The 23,938-nt window shown below is 37.6% G+C and overlaps 1 protein-coding gene and 1 non-coding gene across 4 annotated transcripts in view; one reads left to right on the forward strand and one right to left on the reverse strand.

Moving 5' to 3' along the window:
* The window catches only part of LOC115209653, a 909,254-nt gene that overhangs the window by 202,784 nt on the left and 682,532 nt on the right, over positions 1–23,938 (reverse strand). For all 3 annotated transcript variants that reach the window (XM_036500965.1, XM_029778119.2, XM_029778118.2), the window contains exon 6: positions 4,587–4,700. In XM_036500965.1, the coding sequence (XP_036356858.1) occupies positions 4,587–4,700 (114 nt within the window). The remainder of the gene's footprint in view (positions 1–4,586; positions 4,701–23,938) is intronic.
* Positions 17,948–18,052, forward strand: LOC115210049. Its single transcript, XR_003881401.1, has one exon. It is a non-coding gene; the product is annotated as a U6 spliceosomal RNA (small nuclear RNA).

A 23,938-nucleotide genomic window follows, 5' to 3' on the forward strand; every position in this document is an offset into this window, starting at 1 on the left:
TCAATCTCATCCATCATCTACTATTTGAGACAAGAAATCTAGTTGTAATAAGAAGAGTGATTTTAATTCTAATATTAACAACAACACAAAACATGATAAAATTCCTTTACAGAGTAAGGGAAGCAACCGTTATTTAAGCCCATTTTTTCACTCTAGAGGTATTTAACCGTTCTTTATAGATAGTACAATTTGACTGTTACTAGGAAAACTATTTGGTTTGTTATTCCATATGGAAGACAAATGAAATCTAATCTTCCTTTCTAGTTCCGTGAAGCGATTAGTAAGAACTTTCCAAAAAATTCTAGATATTATTCAATTATTAATTCTCATAGAGTTAGAGTTACCTACTCCAACACAAAGAATCTTTCACAAATTATATTTTCTCATAATACCAGCCTGCTAGATAAAAATTTATTTTCTGAGAGTTCCAACAATAATTTTGTTAATACCAGCTCTTCGCATAATGATGATGATGATGATAACAACAACAACAACAACAACATAGTTTTGGTCTCTGAGGACAACCCCAACAGAATTAAATTTATGTCTAATAATTCTAAGATTAAGAATTCTATATACCAATGTAAAATCACTTCTGGTACCAATGTCTATTTCTATATTGGCGCTTCCTCTTCCCAGTTATCTAAGAGAATTTCCAATCATTATTCTTCATTTGGGGATAGCAGTAAACGCAACTGCACAGGGCTAAGTAAATTTGTTTGGTATCTTAAAGACAACAATAAGGATTTTAATTTAGATTAGTTCATCCTGTCCATCTCTTTTCCCTTATGACAAGGGCAAAGGATTTTGTAACATTTGCAACTCTGAACTCTTCCATATTCTCTTCTCTAAGAATCAGCCCCATAGCTTGCCATTTCTGGTCACACTGTCCACCCCATGCTAGCATGGAGGACTGATGTGATACTGTCTCCTCTCATCACCAACGAACTTCTACAGATTCTCTACTGGACTTTCTACACTTCAGCTGCCTATGGATTACACTGGACTCCTTTGTTGATGCTATATATATACACACACACACACACAGAGAGGCAAGGAGATTGACTGAAATTACATAGAGATATTTAGGTGTGAGCAACGTCCCTTAACAATAGGTGGAATTTGTCAATCCCCGCCTCCTTTAAAATAAGCTGCAGACAAAATACTAAGTAAATATACCAAAATACTTTAAGGTGATACCATAGCATGGCTACCATAATATTATAAAAAGTATGTAGTTTGCTCAGAACTATACTTATTCTTTAGTAATGAGTTTTTCATCAATAGTATTCATCAATAGTATTAGTATCAATAGTATAATTCATTTACAATTTAAATTACACTGTTAAACAGCAGCTTTAGTTGCCCCAGGTGTATAATAATCTTAATTTTTATTTTATAGGTATTTAAATGTTTTATTTGTTTGCAGCTGAATTATTCATACTGAATTTAACATATGATATCATAGGACAGGCACCAGAAGTGATTATCTTTATGTAAAAAGAGAGAAAATATCAATATTTTTGCTGTTTCAAGTTTGCACATGCACTGCAAATATTCATTGTCAAGCATAATAATTTAAGTTTTGCAATGTTACTGTCCAGTCTTAGCTCTTATGCACATTATTTCACCAGTATTAAAAACTGCCCCCATATCATATATATATATATATATATATATATGATATATATATATTGTGTCCCATGCTCCTAGGGTGCTAAGAGCACCATTCGAGCGTGATCGTTACCAGCGTCGCCTTACTGGCACCTATGCCAGTGGCATGCATAAAAAGATTTGAGTGAGGTCGTTGCTAGTACCGCCTGACTGGCCCCCGTGTTACTACTTTTTAACCCCAGGATCTGCTAGAAGGGAGTAGTAAGCTCCATTACTCACAGTATGTCTTGAACACAGATCATGTGTTGATAACCAGCTGGAAAAGATGCTTTCCTGAGGTTAAAAAATAGTAACATAGTCCTATGCTGGCCTGCCATGTTATGTTGGCAAATAAACTTTACTATATAGTACTACTAGCATTATGACCCGTCGTTGCCGGGTTATAGTGCTAGTGCATGTATATATGTGTACATATTACATGTACATCTATATATATATATATATACATCTACACATAAAATACAAAATACAAAGTTATATCTTGATATCGCTAGTGATAACAATACTCAAAATATATAACAGACTGGAATTGTTAGCCCATCTCTTGTAATTTCCTCCAGGTGTTCAAATCTTTTTTCTCTACATTGTATACTTTATAGACAATAGTCTTTTCTTTAATTTAATTTTTTATTATCCATCTGGACTATTCCATTTCTGCACACTAATTTTATTTTTAATTTATTCCCATTCATGTGAAACCACTTATTCAAGTTCAAATCATTGATGCAATTTTATACCAATTGCTACTTTTACTTTTGTTATGTTACGATTATATTATACTTTAGTTTGATTTTAATTATTACTTACTACATATAATTCAATTGTTAATATTATTTTTATTGTTAAAGTGAAAGCATCTGACATAAAATAGAGAAATGTTTTTGTTTCACTTTTAACATGTAATACTGAAATAGTGGAGAAGATATGATATTGCTATGGGCTCGCTCTATGCAAGAAGTTGAACTTTTTCTTTGCCCATGAAACTACATGGACCCTAAGTAAGGCATGTGTAAAATTTGAATGAAATTGGTTGTGTAGTTCTCAAGTTTTAGGGAAACACACAGACAGACAGACAGACAGACAGGCAGACAGACACACATTCTCAGTTTTATATATAGAGAGATTACAACATAGATCTCATTCAGAAATTTAAAACTCATTGTTTTTCTCCTTATGAGATCAGTGACTATCTGTCACTTCTATAAGTATATACTGCAAGTAAGGTCGAGTAGATGCTGTCTGTAGCCAGGTGGTTGTCCAGTACAGACGACAGGAAATTACTCAGAAACTACTAGTCTGCTTATAATGTTAATGGCTAGAAAGTAGTGGTAAGCTCCCTTACTCACAATATGTCTCAGACACAGATCATGTGTCAATAACCATCTGGAAAATTGTTTCATTTCACATCCAATTTAAACTACGAAACATATATAAATATATATAACCCCAGGAAAATATCATTTCTGGCTGGTTATCAACATCTCCAGCGTCCATGCTGCCAACAAAGCACGCGGAGTTCTGTTCTTGATTCGACGGCCATTCGGAATGCTCACAGCAGCCATATTCCCAACCGCTCTATGTCACGCTGGTGAAACCCATATTGGAGTATGGGATTCAAGCCTCCTCTCCTTATCTCCTCAAAGACATACAGCATCTCGAAAGAGTCCAGAAGCTGGCTACCCGCACGGTTCTTGGTCTCAAGAATTTGTCTTATGAAGAAAGGCTGAAGACGCTTGACCTTTATTCTCTAGAAAAACGACGACGCCGTGGTGATCTCATTATTGCACACAACATCATAAGCGGAAAGTGTAACCTCTCGAAAGAGCTGTTCTTCACTCCTGCTCCAGAGCGTCGGCTGCGGGGTCATTCCGCAAAGCTCTATCTGCGACGATTTCATCACAATTGAAGGAGAGGGGCTTTCTCCGTCCAGGTTGCGGAACCGTGGAATAAGCTGCTGGACGAGATGGTGAAGATGCCGACGACCGCTCGGTTCAAAGTTTCCCTTGACCACAAGTGGCCTGAACTCTTTACATGAACACCACCCTGTACATAACTCCATGTCCCCTACATGGCCTTGCTTTTTGCTTTTTGAGCCAAAAAATTAACTAACTAACTAACATCTCATCTGTGTCCAAAACATACTGTGAGTAAGAGAGCTTTCTACTCCCTTCTAGCCATTTGCAGTACCAGCAGACTATTAGCAGTACCAGCACACCAATATATACATACATATCTCCTGATATATATTTATATATCATCCTCATTTAACGTCTGCTTTCCATGCTAGCATGGGTTGGACAATTTGACTGAGGACTGGCAAACCAGATGACTGCACCAGGCTCCAATCCGATCTAGCAGAGTTTCTACAACTGGATGCCCTTCCTAACGCCAACCACTCCGAGAGTGTAGTGGGTGCTTTTACATGCCACCGGCACGAGGGCCAGTCAGGCAGTACTGGCAACATACTTTTTTTCTTTTACTTATTTCAATCATTTGACTGCAGCCATATTGGAACACGACCTTTTAGCCGAAGAAATTGATGTATATTGTATGCACCTGATACCTCGAATGTGGCAACTCAGATTTTCCTGTGGTACATGTTAAGTGCATTTGAGGTAATTAACTAGGTTGATGCAATTAATGTACCACATGAATCATTGACGGTTGATGGCTGAAAGGAAAACATGAGAAAAAGGAAAGGGTGTGTAGCATAGCTCTACATTATCATATGGGTTATTTCTTTATTTAAGAGGAATGGAATATGATTTGAAGAAGATTTACCTGCTATTTCTGGTAGGTTATCTATAAGAACTCAGAGGTTTCCTCCTTGTCTCTGAGAGAAAAAATACACAATCTTCACATATGTAGTAAAATAGAATTTAAAGAATTAGAGAACCAATATGGAAACTTACACTAATAACAGAAGTACCATTCACAGTGACAGCATCAGCAAAGCGAACCCTGGTAGGGTTGCTCCTTAAGCGGGCTTTCTTGGCAGGTGTTAAAAAAGCAGATCTTCGACCAGCCTGGAAGAAGAAGAAGAAGAAAATTATGTATTTCATTATGACCAATGATAGACAAGTAACAACATGATACCAATATCTTATAAATGTAATTTATAACCGACACACAATTTGTATCATAATTAATTTGTTTAAGTTGATGAGCTAGCAGAACTGTTAGCACACCATACAAAAATGTTTAATGGCATTTTGTTCATCTTCACATTCTGAGTTCAAATTCCATTGAGGCCAACTTTGCTTTTCATTCTTTCAGAGTCAATAAAATAAGTACCAGTCAAGTACTGGAATTCATATAATTGACTTCCTCCTCTTCTCAAAATCTGCTTGTCCTGTACCAAAATTTGAAAACATTATAGTTAATGTTTGAGAGATATTGGACTAAAAGATTTGTTAAGAAGTTAGAAAATATGCCTTGTGGTTTCTCTGCAAATGCTTTTAGCTCTGAATTCAAATCCTCTGTGATCAGCTTCACCTTTTTATCTTTCAGGGTTGATAAAATTAGGTACCAAGAGATTGGTACAGGGATCATTGGTAACAAATAACCTCAATGACTCAAAACCGGCTGACCTGGTGTTTAAACTAGAAACATTTGTAGCTAACATCTTTAACCATCAGTGATACATGATAAACCAATTTTCTACTTTTGTGAAGGCCAAGGGAATATGGTGACCGGGAAAGAAAATAGGACATATTCCACTAAACACACTAAAACAGATTTATCTTAAAGTTCTTGTTTACTGACAAACAGTTTCGTAAAAATCTAACACTGCTATTCCTTAAACACAAAAGTTGCAGTAGGATTTCTATAAAATAGATAGAAAAACTAGGAACATAACTTTGGCACATGTAAAAGAGTACAAAAGGGGTTTTGAAAGCAATATCATCCAGGCATATATGAAATGAAGATTACTTAAATATCTCACAACCAGAAGTCTGGAGGAAACCTTTGCTGTTTAGGTAATAATTAATATCAATAAAGGCTAAGAGTAAAAAACCCCATCAGTCAGTCATGAATGACCATGGGACTGCACCAAGAAAGTTACCCTCCAAGGCACAAGTCCAGGCAAGGTTGTTTATGGCAGACCAGCTGTTGCCCATGCATACCAGTCTTCCCTCTCCATGCCACCGATGTTATCCAACAGAAAGCAAAAGGCCGATACAGCTTGGCACCAGTGATGTCGCAACTTATTTCTACAGCTGTGTGAACTGGAGCAAGATGAAATAAAGTGTCTTGCTCAAGAACACAAGACACAGCCCGGTCAAGGAATTGAACTCACTACCTCATGATTGTGAGCCATACACTTCACTTATGTCAACCACTGAGCCATGCAACTTCACTTATATCAATACTGGACATAATTCTAGTAAAAGTTTAGTAATATAAGAAAACGCATGATAGATCATAGCAGTTATGCAAAATTGGTTAATTGCATAAGAATTCCAATAACCAAGTTTATGCAGTTAAAGGAAATCAACTGTATAGCTTATCAATAGCAACATCTTATAAACACTTTTCATGTTGGCATGGGTTCGAAGAATGAGCATTGTCTGTGTCCATTCTTATATAATGTTGCTGCTTTCGTCTCACTCAAATGTTCTAATTTCGACATGGTTTCTGTGGCTAGATGCGCTTCCTAAGATCAAAAGTTTTGGGGAAGTGTACTAGGAGTATATTATGGAGACACCAGCTTGAGTAAAGTTGTTTTGAACCCCACAAAACCAAAGTTCCTTTTCTATTTATTCAAGCAATGATAGAAGATTAACCAGGGCAAGAAGATGAAAAGAAGTGGAATGGGAGGGCAGGGCCACTAGAATAGAAGGGAGGCAGCAGATCCTGTAATGGAAGAGAGGCAGTGATGGCAACTACATGTCTACTGGTAATATACATACATACACATATACATATATACATACCTATGAACACACACCCATGAAGTGAGAGTGATGAATATGCATACATGCACACATACATACATGTATGCAGAGAGAGAGGGGGAATTATATATATATATCATCATCATCATCATCATCATCATTTAACGTCCGCTTTCCATGCTAGCATGGGTTGGACGGTTCAACTGCGGTCTGGGGAGCCCGAAAGCTGCACCAGTCCAGTCAGATCTGGCAGTGTTTCTACAGCTGGATGCCCTTCCTAACGCCAACCACTCCGAGAGTGTAGTGGGTGATTTTATGTGCCACCGACACAGGTGCCAGACGAGGCTGGCAAACGGCCATGCTCGGATGGTGTTTTTTATGTGCCACCGACACAGGTGCCAGACGAGGCTGGCAGACGGCCACGCTCGGATGGTGTTTTTTTTTTTTTATGTGCCACCGACACAGGTGCCAGACGAGGCTGGCAGACGGCCACGCTCGGATGGTGTTTTTATGTGCCACCGACACAGGTGCCAGACGAGGCTGGCAGACGGCCACGCTTGGATGGTGTTTTTATGTGCCACCGACACAGGTGCCAGATGAGGCTGGCAAACGGCCACGATCGGATGGTGCTTGTTACGTGCCCACAGCACGGAGGTCAGTCGATGCGGTACTGGCTACGGCCACGTTCGGATGGTTTTCTTATGTGCCATGTGCCACCGGCACTGGTACCACAAAGATACAAATTCCATTGATGTTCATCTATTTTGATTTATATATATATATATATAATAAGTGTAGGAGTGGCTGTGTGGTAAGTAGCTTGCATACGAACCACATGGTCCCGGGTTCAGTCCCACTGCGTGGCACCTTGGCAAGTGTCTTCTACTATAGTATTGGGCCGACCAAAGCCTTGTGAGTGGATTTGGTAGACGGAAACTGAAAGAAGCCCATCATATATATGTATATATGTATGTATATACGTATATATATATATATATATATATATGTATGTGTGTATATGTTTATGTGTCTATGTTTGTCCCCCCAACATCACTTGACAACCGATGCTGGTGTGTTTATATCCCCGTAACTTAGCAGTTCAGCAAAAGAGACCAATAGAATAAGTACTAGGCTTCCAAAGAATAAGTCTTGGTGTCGATTTGCTCAACTAAAAAAAGGCGGTGCTCCAGCATGGCCACAGTCAAATGATTGAAAGAAGTAAAAGAGTAAAAAAGTATATATATATTGCCTGGCCCCCATGCCGGTGGCACATAAAAAGCACCATCCGTTCATGGCCGTTTGCCAGCTCTGTCTGGCACCTGTGCGGGTGGCACGTAAAAAGCACCCACTACACTCACGGAGTGGTTGGCGTTAGGAAGGGCATCCAGCCGTAGAAACACTGCCAGATCTGACTGGGCCTGATGAAGCCTTCTGGCTTCACAGACCCCAGTTGAACCGTCCAACCCATGCTAGCATGGAAAACGGACGCTAAACGATGATGATGATGATGTTACTTTTACTTTCTCTCTCTAGACAGACATTTTTACAATTGTTAACTTTCTATTTATTCTGTGTCTAAGAAACTAAAATCTAAATAAATCACTTCATTATTTTTAGAAAAAGCCTAGAAAAGTGACAGGTAACATCCGACTAACAAAGAAAACTGCACGTGAATGAAATGCAAGTGTGTGTGTGTGTGTGTGAGATCATCATTAAGTATTTACTTTCCATAGTAGTATAGTATGTGTGGTTCAAATTATTTTTTATTTGGAATTATTGACCTGCTAGAAGAGTCAAGAACATCTCACTCATACATTCTATTTCAAGCCGTTTTTACTGTGTGTGATTGATAGATTTTATTGTGGCACCATCACTAGAGAGGTTGTCATGTCTTCAGCAAAACTGAAGAGTTCTCTTTATGTTACACTGTCTTTGTTCAATCACCAAATATTTTATGGAGTGTGCAGCATATATTTTATCGTGACATCAATACTAGAAGTTACTTTGAGTGTAAACACACACACACAGCTATTCAGAAATATGTATTTATATATTTTTTATGAGGTAGTATTCATGAAGTTCTTGTGCTTTGCAGTGTATCACTGACCTAATATTCATTCACAGTAGTGACTTTATATTTGACAGGAATATGTTAGTGTATAGAATGGAATAAAATAGGTAGTTACTGATATATTCAAAGTTTAGTTAGTGTACATTCTAACTCAGTGACATGTCAATAGGAACTCAATGATGCATAATATATTTATTTCAATACAGTGTCTTGTAATTTAAAAGTTTTAGGATCTGACTTCTGCCTTGCTGAAATAAGATTTATGACTATAGCTTAGTAAATACTAAAGTAGTTTAACAGCCATTACAGTTAAGTAGTCATACGCTAAATTAAAGGAGATAAATATACAAGTAGGTAATAGTGACTTGTGATTTAATAAATGTATTTATAAGCCTTGGGGGAAAAAAATTAAAAACTTTTAAATGCATAAATAATCTAGATGCTTGTGTTGTCAAAACTGGAGAAGAATTTCAAAACAGATTTCTAATAAATAAAATAAACAAAGTAAATCAATTCAGACACAAACCATTAAAAAAAAAATCACCAATCACCAGAGCTATCATAGCTGTTCTCTTTCAAGACTTTTTGATATACAACTATATAAAGCAATAAATATTTTTCATCATAACATTCCAGTCAGGCAATATTTAAAATAACTAACAAGTGTATGATAGTGTAAAGCTCCCTGAACATGTTTATGTGTGTATATGTGCATGTATGTGTGTGCATACACAAACATACCTACACACACATATATATACATAAACTCTGTGTGTGTGTATGTGTGTAGACACAGGTGTGGCTGTGTGGTAAGAAGCTTGCTTCCCAACCACATGATTCCAGGTTTGGTCCCACTGCATGGCGCCTTGAGCAAGTGTCTTATACTATAGCCTCGGACTGACCAAAGCCTTGTGAGTGGATTTGGTAGAAGGAAACTGGAAGAAGCCTGTCATATAATATATATATGTATGTATATATATCATTATGTGTGTGTCTGTGTTTGCTCACCCCACCCTCATTGCTTGACAACTGTGTTTACATCCTTGTAACTTAGCAGTTCGGCAAAAGAAACTGATAGAATTAGAACTAGGCTTACAAAGAACGAGTCTTAGGGTTGATTTCTTCGACTAAAAGTCCTTTAAGGTGGTGCTCCAGCATGACTGAAACAAGTAAAAGAATATAACTCTGTATTTTTGTATATTGATCTGCAGAGCTGCTGGATATATTTGTTATCGTGAGACATAAAGAAATATCACAACTGCCCAAGTAGAGTCAGTGGAAAGACATACACAGACAAACAAACAAACACACACACACACACATAATAATTCTTTCCACTGTAGGTGCAAGGCCTGAAATTTTGGGGGAAGAGGTACGCAATTACATCGACCCCAGTGCTTGACTGGTACTTATTTCATTGACCCCAAAAAGGATGAAAAACAAAGTTGACCCTTGTAGAATTTGAACTTAGAATGGATAAAATTCCACTAAGTATTTTGTCCACTGTGCTAACAATTCTGCAAGCTTACCACTTTCCACACTCACCTAATAATAATAATAATAATAATAATAATAATAATAATAATAATAATAATAATAATAATCCTTTCTACTATAGGCACAAGGCCTGAAATTTTGGAAGCAGAGGCTTGTCAATTACAATGATCTCCAGTGCATAACTGGTACTTATTTCGAGAACCCTGAAAGGATGAAAGGCAAAGTCGACCTCAGCGGAATTTGAACTCAGAACATAGCAACAGACAAAATACCACGAAGCATTTTTCCCAGCAAGCTAACAATTCTGCCAGTTCACCATCTCATACACATAATATTAATAATAATAAAAGGACCATTTGAGTGGGATGAGTTACTCGACCAGAAGAAAATTCTAATTGGGCCCCACCTGCAAGGTCATGTGCTGTTTATCTTGATATGAGATCATCATGTCGCACACATATGGCTGTGATGCATGTGCCTAGTGTACCCTTATCAGACGGATAGTCATGATGGGTATACTGAGCTTCATATATTTTACCACAGTGTCACTTTGATGGCATGCACTGCTCTCTCACTCAATAATAATAACAATAATAATGATAATAATCCTTTCTACTATAGATATATAGATATATGGCCTGAAATTTAGGCAGATGGGGATAGTCAGCTACATCAACCCCAGTACTCAACTGGTATTTATTTCATTGACCCCAAAAGGATAAAAGCAAAATTGACCTGGGAAGAATTTAAGCTCAGAATGTTAAAATGGAAAAAATTCTGCACAGCATTTTATACAGTATGCTAACAATTCTGTTAGCTTGCTACCTTTCACCTACACATTGTATTACTAATCTTTAACTGGCTTCATTCACATTGCAATTTGCTTTGATTCTTACACATCGTTCTGAAGAGTATTTATTAAGCTGTTTGGCATCTCTTAGATGTCATTTTGATCAAATAAAGAAAAAAAAAAATCCTTTATCTCTATATTGGTTGTGTATTGAATACATTCTATATAACAGTGGATATTTCTATTTCAACAGATTTTTTTCACATCGTTACTATATTCAATATATGCATTCACACACATTTATTTATATACATGTATTTGCATACACACATACAAACACATATAATTATATGTGTGTGTTTGTGTGTACTTATTCTTTGTGGGCCTGGCACTTATTCTGATGGTCTCTTTTGCTGAACCACTAAGGGGACATAAACAGGCCAGTATCAGTCGCCAAGTGATGGTGGGGGGACAAGCACAGACACAAACACACACACACACGTGCAGGTGGCACATAAAAAGCACCATCTGAGCCTGGCTGTTGCCAGTACCGCCTGACTGGCCCTTATGCCAGTGGCACGTAATAGCACCCACTACACTCTCAGAGTGGTCGGTGTTAGGAAGAGCATCCAGCTGTAGAAACTCTGTGAGATCAGATTGGGGTCTGGTGCAGCCATCTGGTTTGCCAGACCTCATTCAAATCGTCCAACCCATGCTAGCATGGAAAGGGACGTTAAACGATGATGATGATGATGATGATAAAAAAAAGCTGGCCCTCCATTGATTATTACAACGAGGGCTACAGTTGATCTGGTCGACAGAACAACTTTCTTGTGAAACTAACGTACAAGGGACTAAACACTCCACAGACACATGGACCCTTAACGTAGTTCTCAGTGTGACACAGAATGTGACAATGCTGGCCCTTTGAAATGCAAGTATTACTTACTGCTGCCAGCTGAATGGACCTGGAGTAACATGAAATAAAGTGTTTGGCTCAAGGACAAAATGCATCGCCAGGAATTGAACTCATGATCTTGCGATCATGAGCCAAATACCCTAACCACTAAGCCAAGTGCCTTCACACACACACACACACACACGAACACACACATGCATGTGTGCATAAATGGATGTATGTATTTTCTACAGAAATTGTTGACTATAATTAGATATAACTGATCTGTCTATTCACTTCCATTTTTTAGGAAAAGAAAAACACAGAATACAAGAAAAAAAGAAAAAAAAAACAACAAAAGAAAACTAAAGCAAAAATATCACTTGCACTTTGAATAATACTGTAAAGAAATAGCACAGTTCATTCTTTGAAAGGCTAAATATAAATACTTCCTTGACAATATATTGTTTATCTTATAACTTTTACTTGTTTCAGTTAGAAGACAGTGGCCATGCTGGGGCACCACCTGGAAGAATTCTACTCAAAGGAATCAAACTATGTAATCATTATTTCTTTCTTTTGCAGTTTTTGTCTTTGAAGCCTGGCACTTATTCCATTGGTCACTTTTGCTGAACTGCTAAGTTACAGGGACATAAACACAATAACGCCATTTGTTAAGCAGTGGTGGTAGACATCCTCGGACACAAAGACACACACACACACACACACACACATACACACAAAGGGCTTCTTTCACTTTCTGTCTACAATATGCACTCACATTATTTTGGTCGGTCCTGAGGCTATAGTTGAAGACATTTGCACAAGATGCCACACAATGGGATTGATCTTGCAAGCCTGTGGTTGGGAACCAAACTTCATACTACACAGTCATGCCTCCACCTATATGTGGACACATTAGTAATTAAAGAAAGATGTTATAGAAACAAGAATATCCTCAATTTTCAGCTTTGATATTATTCTACAAATAATATTGATCGGTTACATAAGCATAAGGTGAGTCTAATACATACATATATCACCGTGATCACTGTGACTGACCAGGCTATCAGATGTTGCTACACATCGCTGGTCACAATGCGCTTTGCATTGTTTTAGCCTTCAAATGATGCCACCCCGCTGGCTAAGCAAACAGGCCAACAGAAGTGTGGCGAAAGAGTACAGCAGGGATCGCCACCACCCCCTGTCAGAGCCTCATGGAGCTTTAGGAGTTTTTGCTCATTAAACACTCACAACGCCTGGTCTAGGAATCAAAACCAAAATCCTACGACTACAAGTCAGCTGCCCTAACCACTGGGCCATTGCTCGTCCACACACACATATATAAGTAGCTATTTAAACCTTGGGTATGCACCTGGTGGCATGCCAATTAAAGCACGTTCACCGTCTGTGGCTACCTGATATCACCCAGAGTATTGAAATAAATCCTAGTCGATCCACCTCAGGAATTCCTCGGAGTCTGTTGAGCATGTAACAAAAGAGAGAAACAGAAAGGGGAATTCACAAGGTTGTTTATTAATAACGAATCTCATGAATTCTAGTCTCTGTTTCTTTCATTTGTTATATAATAGCTTTTGTAAGGCGATGAACTGGCAGAAATGCTAGCACGCCAGGCGAAATGCTTAGCGGCATTCTGTCTCCAGCAAGGTCGACTTTGCCTTTCATCCTTTCAGGGTCGATAAATTAAGTACCAGTTGCATACTGGGGTCGATCTAATCGACTGGCCCCCTCCCTAAAAATTTAGGTCCTTGTACCTAGAGGAGAAAAGAATATCTTTTGCGTACAAACATATGCATGACTACTGTTATGATTAGCGCTCTACATAGATTATCACTGACCAGTCTACTTCGAGTGTAATTATGAAGTACAGAACAAATGTAGGAAAAATTACAATAGCCACATGCTTATATTATTTGTCTCTATCTACATTTCACCACTGTGGTGTAAAACGAAGTGTACCAATCATTATTGGAATCTATAATGTGGGTGAAGAAGCTGAAGGTCACAAAGCTATTTTCCACAGGTATCTTCTTTCTCTTTGATTTTCAGGTGATGTTTACATTGGATGATGGAACATACTTATTCTTGTCTGTCACAAGCAAAAATATTTGGCTTATTATTTTAGTTCTTGATGGAAGATTTGATGGGAATGTTCCACCAATGTTTCTAGCAATTATGTTTATATACATATTCAATAACAAGAATAATTTCTAGATTTATCCCAAGTAGCTTTTATTTTTATTTTTGATGGCATTGTATATTGTATTATCAGCAATGTTATGTAATATTGGGAAACATCATTTTAATGACATTTTGGAGCAGCTGCTAATCACACGTCTGATGTCTCACTTCAATCATGAATGACTATGGGATTACACCTAGAAAGTTCCCCTCCAAGTCAAAAGTCCAGACAAGGTTGTTTGTGGATGACCAGCTGTTACCCATGCATACCAGCTTCTCCTCACCATGCCACCGATGTTATCCAAGGAAAAGGCAAAGACTGATACAGCTTGGCACCAGCAATGCCACAACTCATTTCTACAGCTGAGTGAACTGGAGCAACATGAAGTAAAGTGTTTTGCTCAAGGAAACAATGTGTCACCAGGAATTGAACTCACAACCTTACAATCATGAGCCAAATGCCTTACCACTAAGCCATGTGCCTTCAGAGTGTACTGGAGCAACAGGAAATAAAGTACCTTGCTCAAGAACACAGCACTCATCCTCGTCCGGGAATCAAACTCACTACCTTATGATTTTTTTGTGAGCCCGATGCTCTAACAACTAAGCCATCCACTTTCACATATGTCATCCTCAAAGCTCTAACACAACATTTTCAGTACATTTTAGAGTTCCAAGTGATACACTGTCTCTTTTATTTTATTTCTTTATTGCCTACAAGGAGCTAAACATAGAGGGAACAAACGAGGACAGACAAAGTGGTTAAGTCAATTACATCGATCCCAGTGCGTAACTGGTACTTAATTTATCGACCCAGAAAGGATGAAAGGCAAAGTTGACCTCAGCGGAATTTGAACTCAGAACGTAAAGACAGACGAAATATCTATTTCTTTACTACCCACAAGGGGCTAAATACGGAGAGGACAAACAAGGACAGACAAAGGGATTAAGTCGATTACATCGACCCCAGTGCGTAACTGGTACTTAATTTATCGACCCCGAAGGATGAAAGGCAAAGTCGACCTCGGTGGAATTTGAACTCAGAACATAACAGCAGATGAAATACCTATTTCTTTATTACCCACAAGGGGCTAAACACAGAGGAGACAAACAAGGACAGACAAATGGATTAAGTCGATTATATCGACCCCAGTGCATAACTGGTACTTAATTTATCAACCCCGAAAGGACGAAAGGCAAAGTCGACCTCAGCGGAATTTGAACTCAGAATGTAACGGCAGACGAAATACCGCTAAGCATTTCGACCGGCGTACTATTGTTTCTGCCAGCTCGCCGCCTTAATATACACTGTCTCTTTTGTTTATGAGGTGTTTTATAATAATCTCTTGTTCATGAATTGCGAAAATATAGCCTCCAAAGTGTGATGAGTCCAAACAGTCATGAGTCCAAAAAAAACTTCTTGTCATGCCAATATTAGTGTTATTATTAGTCAGGATATCTATATTACTTTTGGTATGCTGAACATCTCACATCCAGGTTTTCTTAGACGCATGTTAGTCCGAATATTTTGGAATTATGTGGGAATTTATTGAGAAGACATTACTTCTAGAGGATCTCACTGCTGACATATACAAACCAGCTCTCTTTGCATCTAAGCACTAAGTGTATATATTTATCTTTGTTACTGTTGTTTGCCCGATGCTGTCTGAGAGATACTATATGCTACTCAAAAACTACTTGCACTGATCTCAAGCCTCTACCTTCATCTGTTCTTAGGTAGAGCCTGTCAAAGGCGGCGAGCTGGAAGAAATGTTAGCACACCAGGTGAAATGCTTAGCGGTATTTCGTATACCGCTACGTTCTGAGTTCAAATTCTGCCATGGTCAACTTTGCCTTTCATCCTTTCAGGGTCGATTAAATAAGTACCAGTTACGCGCGGGTGTCGATATAATCGACTTAATCCGTTTGTCTGTCCTTGTTTGTTCTCTCTGTGTTTAGCCCCTTGTGGGTAGTAAAGAAATAGGTATACTTAGTAAATGCAGGTAGAGCCTGTCAATATCACTGTTTCTGTGGAAGTTTCCAGTTAATGTCAAAATCATGTGAATTTTAACTTCTTTGGAGTGGATTTCTTCTACACACCAATTGAGTATCCTAAATATTGGTGTCAGAACTGGTCTTGCAAATGCATTGTTATATTTTGCTTTTCTGGCTGTGCCACTTTTATAAATCTGGCGAATATTCTCAGGTCACACTATTTTCATTCACAAAACCTTCATATAATGTTTTCATCAATGCATACATATTTGTAACATTGTGTAGATTTAGAGTGAATGTTGATGCATTAATGAGACTGATTTTCTAAATTCAGTAATCAAATATGAAGATTTCTTTTGGCCAAATTCCATTCCTGTATCAGCTGAAAGTGTTGTAGTTAAATCCAGCTATTTTTTTTTTTTTTTTGGCATCATAAACATTTTCATTATTGATCTTCAGGTCATCCAGAAAGAAATTATGGGTTACATTAATATCTCCAGCAGTTATAGACCCCAGTATGTAGCATCAGATTTATTTGCATGTATGCATGATGTGTGTGTAGGTATGTATGTGTGTGTACAAACATAAATGCCTAATGATGATAATATATATATATATATATATAAATGGTGGTGCCCCAGCATGGCCATAGCTCGTGAGCTGAAACTAAATAAAAAAAATAAAAATATATATTATAGGCATAGGAGTGGCTGTGTGGTAAGTAGCAAGTAGCTTGCTTATGAACCACATGGTTCCGGGTTCAGTCCCACTGCATGGCACGTTGGGCAGGTGTCTTCTACTATAGCCTTGGGCCGACCAAAGCCTTGTAAGTGGACTTGGTAGATGGAAACTGAAAGAATCCCATCGTATATGTATATATATGTGTGAGTGTATATGTTTGTGTGTCTGCGTTTGTCCCCCCGACATCACTTGACAACCGATGAAGGTGCGTTTACATCCCTGTAACTTAGCGGTTCGGCAAAAGAGACCAATACAATAAGTACTAGGCTTCCAAAAAGAATAAGTCCTTGGGTCGATTTGCTTGACTAAAGGCGGTGCTCCAGCATGGCCACAGTCACATGACTGAAACAAGTAAAAGAGTTAAATATATATATATATATATATATATATATATACACATAAGGGGTAAAATATAATTAATTTAATAAAATTAATAAATTTCACCTAGTAGTTTTTTCGGTATGGAAATGACCATATTCGGTAAGGATTATATATAATTATGATAAAGGGTTAATTGCAACAAGTTGCTTAAACCACATACCGAAAATAATAGAAATAGCAGCCGTAATGGTAACCTATTTGGCTGCTATCTCTAATATTTTCGGTATGTGGTTTAAGCAACTTGTTGCAATTAACCCTTTATTATAATTATATATATATATATATATATATATAACGTAGAGTAGATGAAACCTTAGCGACTGAAGAAGGGGTTTTTTCGTTGTGTTAACTGTCCTGTACTCCATTTTTTGTTGTTTTTAAAAAAAAGTCCTGTTCCTTTGGTTTGTGTCTATGTTTTCGTTTCTCTATGTGATTCGACGTCCCTTTGGTGTCCTATACTCATATATGCGTGTATATGTACATGTAGAGGTAGGTACGTACATATATGTTTATATATATGCATATGTTTTATTTCTTTTATTAATATATATATATATATGTATATATATATCACCATCTTTTTACATCCACTGTCTATGCTGGCATCCGTTGGATGGTTCCAGGGTCGACAAGCTGATTTGGCATGGTTTCTATGGCCGGATGCCCTTCTTAATGTCAGTTACTCCAAGAATGCAATGGGTGCTTTCACATGCCATCACCATGGATGCCATTTACATGACATCGGTATCTGCTACAACTGTGATTTTGATCAGCTTGATAAATCTTCTTCTCAAGCACATGCAAGCTTCAGCATTACATATTCTAAAATTGGAATAATACACAAAAGACTACGATGGTCCTTGTACAAGGATAACATACAAACTTGTGAAGTGTTTTATATTTTTGACCTCAAGGCAGTGCCCCAGCATGGTCACAGTCTGATGACTGAAACAAGATAAAAGATGATGAAAATTGTAGAAATGCTGCTTGACAAAATTATTTTGCAGTATTTGAATCTGTGCCTATGTTCTTTTATGCCCAGAAGACTTTGCCTTTCTTCTTATCATGGTCAATAAAACTAGTACCACACAAAGTACTGCGGTCAATGCAATCAGCTTAATCACTTGCAGCAGAGCTCCAGCATAGATTCAGTCTAATGACTGAAAATGCTAAACAAATACTGATTGTAATCAGGCGATGTTTCCTTTTTCTTTTTGTTGCTTTGAAAATTTACCGTCTGTGCATCCAAACATGAAGGCTTTCTCTATTTATTCTGGTTGATTGTCATTTCATGTGTAGATATTATTCATGTTTAGATTTAATCAAGCTGGGAGGGTATCAGCAAATAAATGAATAAAGAATGGATAATGGTGAGGAGGAGAGGAGAGAGTTAGAGAATGTGACGATGGTTAAGCAAGCTTACATTGTAAGATTGAAAGTACTGATATCAGCATCTAATTTCTTTGAATCAGTTTCACACTATACTTTGGGTCAAGATGGGATATCTTGCAGCGATATACATTAAATTTTACTATTATATGCATAATCATCATGACCACCACCATTTAATGTCTGGTCTGTTTTCCATGCTGGTATGGGTTGCACAGTTTGACTGGAACTGGTAAGCTGCAGACAAACAATTGTCTGTTTTGGCTTGGTGTCTATGGCTAGATGCCCTTCTTAATACAAATGGCTCAGGTGCCAGGGGAGGCTGGCAACGGCCATGATCGGTTGATGCTTTTTACGTGCCACCAGCATGGAAGCCAGTCAAAGCAGCGCTGGCATCGGTCACGTTTGGATGGTGCTTTTTACATGCCACCGGCATGGGTATCACAACTACAATTTCCATTTGATTTGTAGAGTGTAGTTGGTATCGTTTACATGTCACCAGCACAGGTGCTTTTTTAAGTGTCACCAGCACAAGTACCTTTCACATGTCACTGACACGAGTGCCTTTTATGTGTCACTGGCATGACATGTCTTCTCAAGCAAAGCAAATTGCCAGAAGTCTTGGTCATTTGTCATTGCCTCCATGGGATTCAACCACTGAAGATCATATTTCATAACCTCGTCTCATTATCATTGTGATTAAATCTTGTTCTGATACACATTATATCTTGCTATGGTAAGCATTATGATTCGCTCTTGTTATGATATACATTATAATTAAATCTTGATATGACATACATTATTATTAAATCTTGATATGACATACATTATTATTAAATCAGGCTATGATACACACTATATCTTTTTTTATCATATACATCATGATTAAATCTTGCAATGATATAAATATATCGCTATGATATTTATGATAGCACAATGATGTGCTATCCAACCCAGGCCAGCATGGAAAACAGATGTAAAATAATAATAATAATGATGATGAGGAGGAGGATGATGCATCACATACATGCACACACACACACACACGCAATATATATATATATATATATATATATACACACACTTTATTTAAAAGCAGCAGAAATATAACAAAAGCTGTTACTCAGAGTATCCCGTTCCCGTTTGTCAGACAATTTTGTTAAAATTTTTTACAAAACTGTCCAACAAACAGGAATGTGAAACTCTGAGTAACAGCTTTTGTTATATTTCTGCTGCTTTTAAATAAAGCATATTATTCTACCTCTGGTATTTGAGTACTCTTTTTTCCACCTTGTTTCACATTTATGTGCTTACTCTGGTATATATATATCATCAACGTTCGCCTTCCATGCTAGCACTAAGAATGCAAGGAAAGGGAGCAGTCATTTAGCTCAGTGCCCTTCTACTCAATGGGTACTAATTTTATTTACTATGTATATCTGTTATCATCATCATCGTTTAAGGTCCGTTTTCGATGCTAGCATGGGTTGGATGGTTTGACCAGGGTCTTGGAAGCCAGGTGGCTGTACCAGGCTCCAGTCTGATCTGGCAGTGTTTCTACAGCTGGATGCCCATCCTAACACCAACCACTCCATGAGTGTAGTTGGTGCTTTTTACATGCCACCGGCACAGGTGCCAGGGGAGGCTGGAAATGACCACGATTGAATGGTGCTTTTTACGTGCCACCGGCACGGAAGCCAGTCAAGGCAGCGCTGGCATCAGCCACGTTCAGATGGTGCTTTTTATGTACCACCGGCATGGGTATCACAACTACAATTTCCATTTGATTTTGATTTTGATGTTGATGTACTTGACTCAATGGTCTCCTCAAGCACAGCAGGTCACCCTACGATCCAAGGTAAGCTCAGCAGGCCGTCCTGCGATGGATGGGCTGGGGCTGCTATGTGAAGCTGGAGCAGGAAACACCGTTTTATTTGTTAAGGTGGTAAATTGGAAAAGTTACAAGTGCTAGTCAAATTTTTTTATGGTTTTGTTCTGGTTCATTACATTCTGAGTTCAAATTTCACAGAAGTCAAATTTGATTTTCTCATGGATAATAAAATAAAATACTGGTGAAGTGACAAGTGCAACCCTACCTACCATATCTCGGATGCTCTACTGGTTCAAAGGCAGTAGTGTTGAGACCATGCCTTTGTCTGCGGTGCCAGTACTTCACACTAGACAATATAGGGATTGCCATAAGCTAGAGAGCTGGCAGAATTGTTAGCACACCAGGCAAAATGCTTGGTAGTATTTTGTCTAACTTTATATTCTGAGTTCAAATTCCATTGTGGTTGACTTTGCTATTCATCCTTTCAGGGTCAATAAAATGAGTACAAGTTGAGTACTGGGGTCAATGAGTACCGGTTGAGTATTTATCTCCCTCCTCAAAATTACTGGCCTTGTGCCAAAATTTAAAAACAATATAAGGGATTGCCTTGATTGCCTAGGGTGTTACAATCTGGAGACAAGAATTTATATTGCAGGACTGAGAGAGGTGGAGGGGGCACATATGGAAGGACTGGGCTATAATGTTGACTACCCAAGTACTGGTCCTTTGTGATAATCATGACTGTATGGGCACCTAGAACTGTTATGGTACTCGTTGATGCCAAGTAACTGTTGTAAACTCTTTCATCTTTCAGTTTCCATCTGCCAAATCCACTCACAAGGTTTTGGCTGGCCCAAGATTATAGTAGAAGACACTTTTCCAAGTTATCCTACAGTGGGACAGAACTCGGAACCATATGGTTGGAAAGCAAACTTCTTACCACACAGCCATACCTGCACCTTATATTCATTTTTTTGACCCAGAAGTATAAATAGTAAAGTTAATCTCAGCAGTGTTTGAACCCAGAATGCAAAAGAAATTAGCTGAATAATCCAAGGAATTTTATTAGACTTCATTCTGAATCTGCTAATCTATAATCACACTTTACGTATCATATAATAAAGAAACACACTTTATATAAAGTGCATACATATCATGGATGCAGATTTTCAAATCTATGAACATTGTGAAAAATTTTACAGCACAAAATACATGGTCTGAGAGATTCAACACATGCTTTTTCATGTTTTAATCTATACAAACATAGAAAATTATAATGGTGAAGTAACAGAGCAAAATATAGAGTGTCGTATGAATGCATGCATATGTGTGAATCAGTGTATATATGCATTTAAAAATGCAAGAATGCATGTTTTTACATAGGAGTGTACACAGATGAATGCATGTTTGTGTGCGTGCACACAGATTTTGTTTATATGTTATGTACGTCTATGTATGTACATAGGTACGAGTGTATATATGTACACACCTACACATGTTTGCGTATTTGTATAATATATTTATCCTTAAGGAACTGAACTCAATATACGCAGAAAAATAAAAATTGTTACATCAATCTGTATACACACTTCTGTATATGTATGTATGTGTATATATATATATATATATATATATATATATATATATACACACACACATTCATACAAAATATTGGTATATAAATATGTATATGCAGGCATATGCATGTATGCATGCACATATGCTTACAGGCTTTCTAAAAACAGTTCTAAATATTAATATTCTGACACATGGATACATATGCACGAACATGCATGTTTACATGCATATATACACATACAATTGTACATTCATGTACACAAATAAATACAGATACATACATACATATCTATACACACATGCATATATATATATATATATATATATATATATATTATATATATATATATATATTATATATATATATAGATAGATAGATAGATATATATAGTAAACATGCTTAAAATGCATAAACAAAAGCATTACATATATATATATACATACATATATATATATATATATATATATATATATATATGCATACACATGTGCTCACACTGGAACATGTGGTATAGATATATCAATAACTACACAACCACATCTGGATATAGCTATACATAACACACTTGCACACACACACACACACACACACATCTGTATATTGAATACTGAGAATGCTATTTTTTTTTTCATTTTTGCAATACTTTAATTATGCCTAACTCACTCCATAGAGAAACATATTTTCAAAGTTCATCCTATATGAAAATGATAAAGATAGAAAACCATAAATAAATCACTAACCACATGCGCATTCTACCATCACCACCACCACTACCACCACCACCACCACCACCACTAACATCGTTTTTAGGGAAAAACCTTATTTCTTATTAGCATTAACACTAACATCTTCTTGCCTGCAGTGTTAGTCAATGAGGAAGCCAATGATGGATTATTCATGAGCTCTTGGGAAAGAAGGTGGAGGGGGCGTCAGCGTCGGTGGTAGTGGTGGTGGTGGCGATGGTGGCGGTGGTGGTAATGGATGCAGGAGAAAGCATTTTGTATGGGTTTCTGAACCAAAGCATTTGATCTAGTTTACGTAGCAGGTAATCACATCTATGAGACGATAAGAAATCTGTAGAAAACTACTTGATTAATAGTTAGAGAGTTATATACATAGATACAGAGAGAGAGAGAGAGAGAGAGAGAGAGAGAGAGAAAGAGAGTAAGAAAGAGAGAGGGATAGAAAGAAAAATAGAGAAAGGGAGGAACAGAGACAAAGTAGTTGCCATGGTAATATTAGCAAGAAATTATAATACAAAATTATATAAAGTCTATTGTAAGATTTTGTGAATAGAAATGTTAAATTTCAAACTTTTATATCTATGTATGTCAAATATATCATCATTGTCATTATTTACCTCCACTTCCTTCTCATCATCACCAGCATCATCATTGAGGATAATGGTAGGATGAGAAAGAGAATGATGACAAAACTTTTCTATGCTCACATGGTTCAGGTGGAATTTGTTTTGGCAGATAATCTACAGATGGATTAGCTATTTTGTTACCAACTCTCATCTGGTCTCCAGCAAGGTAATATTTCTCCATTGATGAACAGGTTTCCATGGAAAACAGGAAATGCTGGACAAACCACTTGTAGGATGGTGGCACACATAACTAACTTGTGATGTCAAGATAAGAAGACAAAAAAACATGCATACATATAGACACACACATGTACGCATACACACACAGATATATACATAAATATCACGTGATCACGTGACCGACCAGACCATCAGATGTTGTTACACATCGCTGGTCACAATGCGTTCGCATTGTTTTAGCCTTCGAATGACGCCAACCCGCTGGCTAAGCGAGCAGGCCAACAGAAGAAAGAGTGGGAGAAAGAGTGGTGAAAGAGTACAGCAGGGATCACCCCCCCCCCCCTGCTGGAGCCTCGTGGAGCTTTTAGGTGTTTTCGCTCAATAAACACTCACAACGCTTGGTCTGGGAATCGAAACCGCGATCCTGCAACCGTGAGTCCGCT

Source organism: Octopus sinensis, linkage group LG3 (assembly GCF_006345805.1).
Source record: "Octopus sinensis linkage group LG3, ASM634580v1, whole genome shotgun sequence".
Taxonomy (NCBI): Eukaryota; Metazoa; Mollusca; class Cephalopoda; order Octopoda; family Octopodidae; genus Octopus; species Octopus sinensis.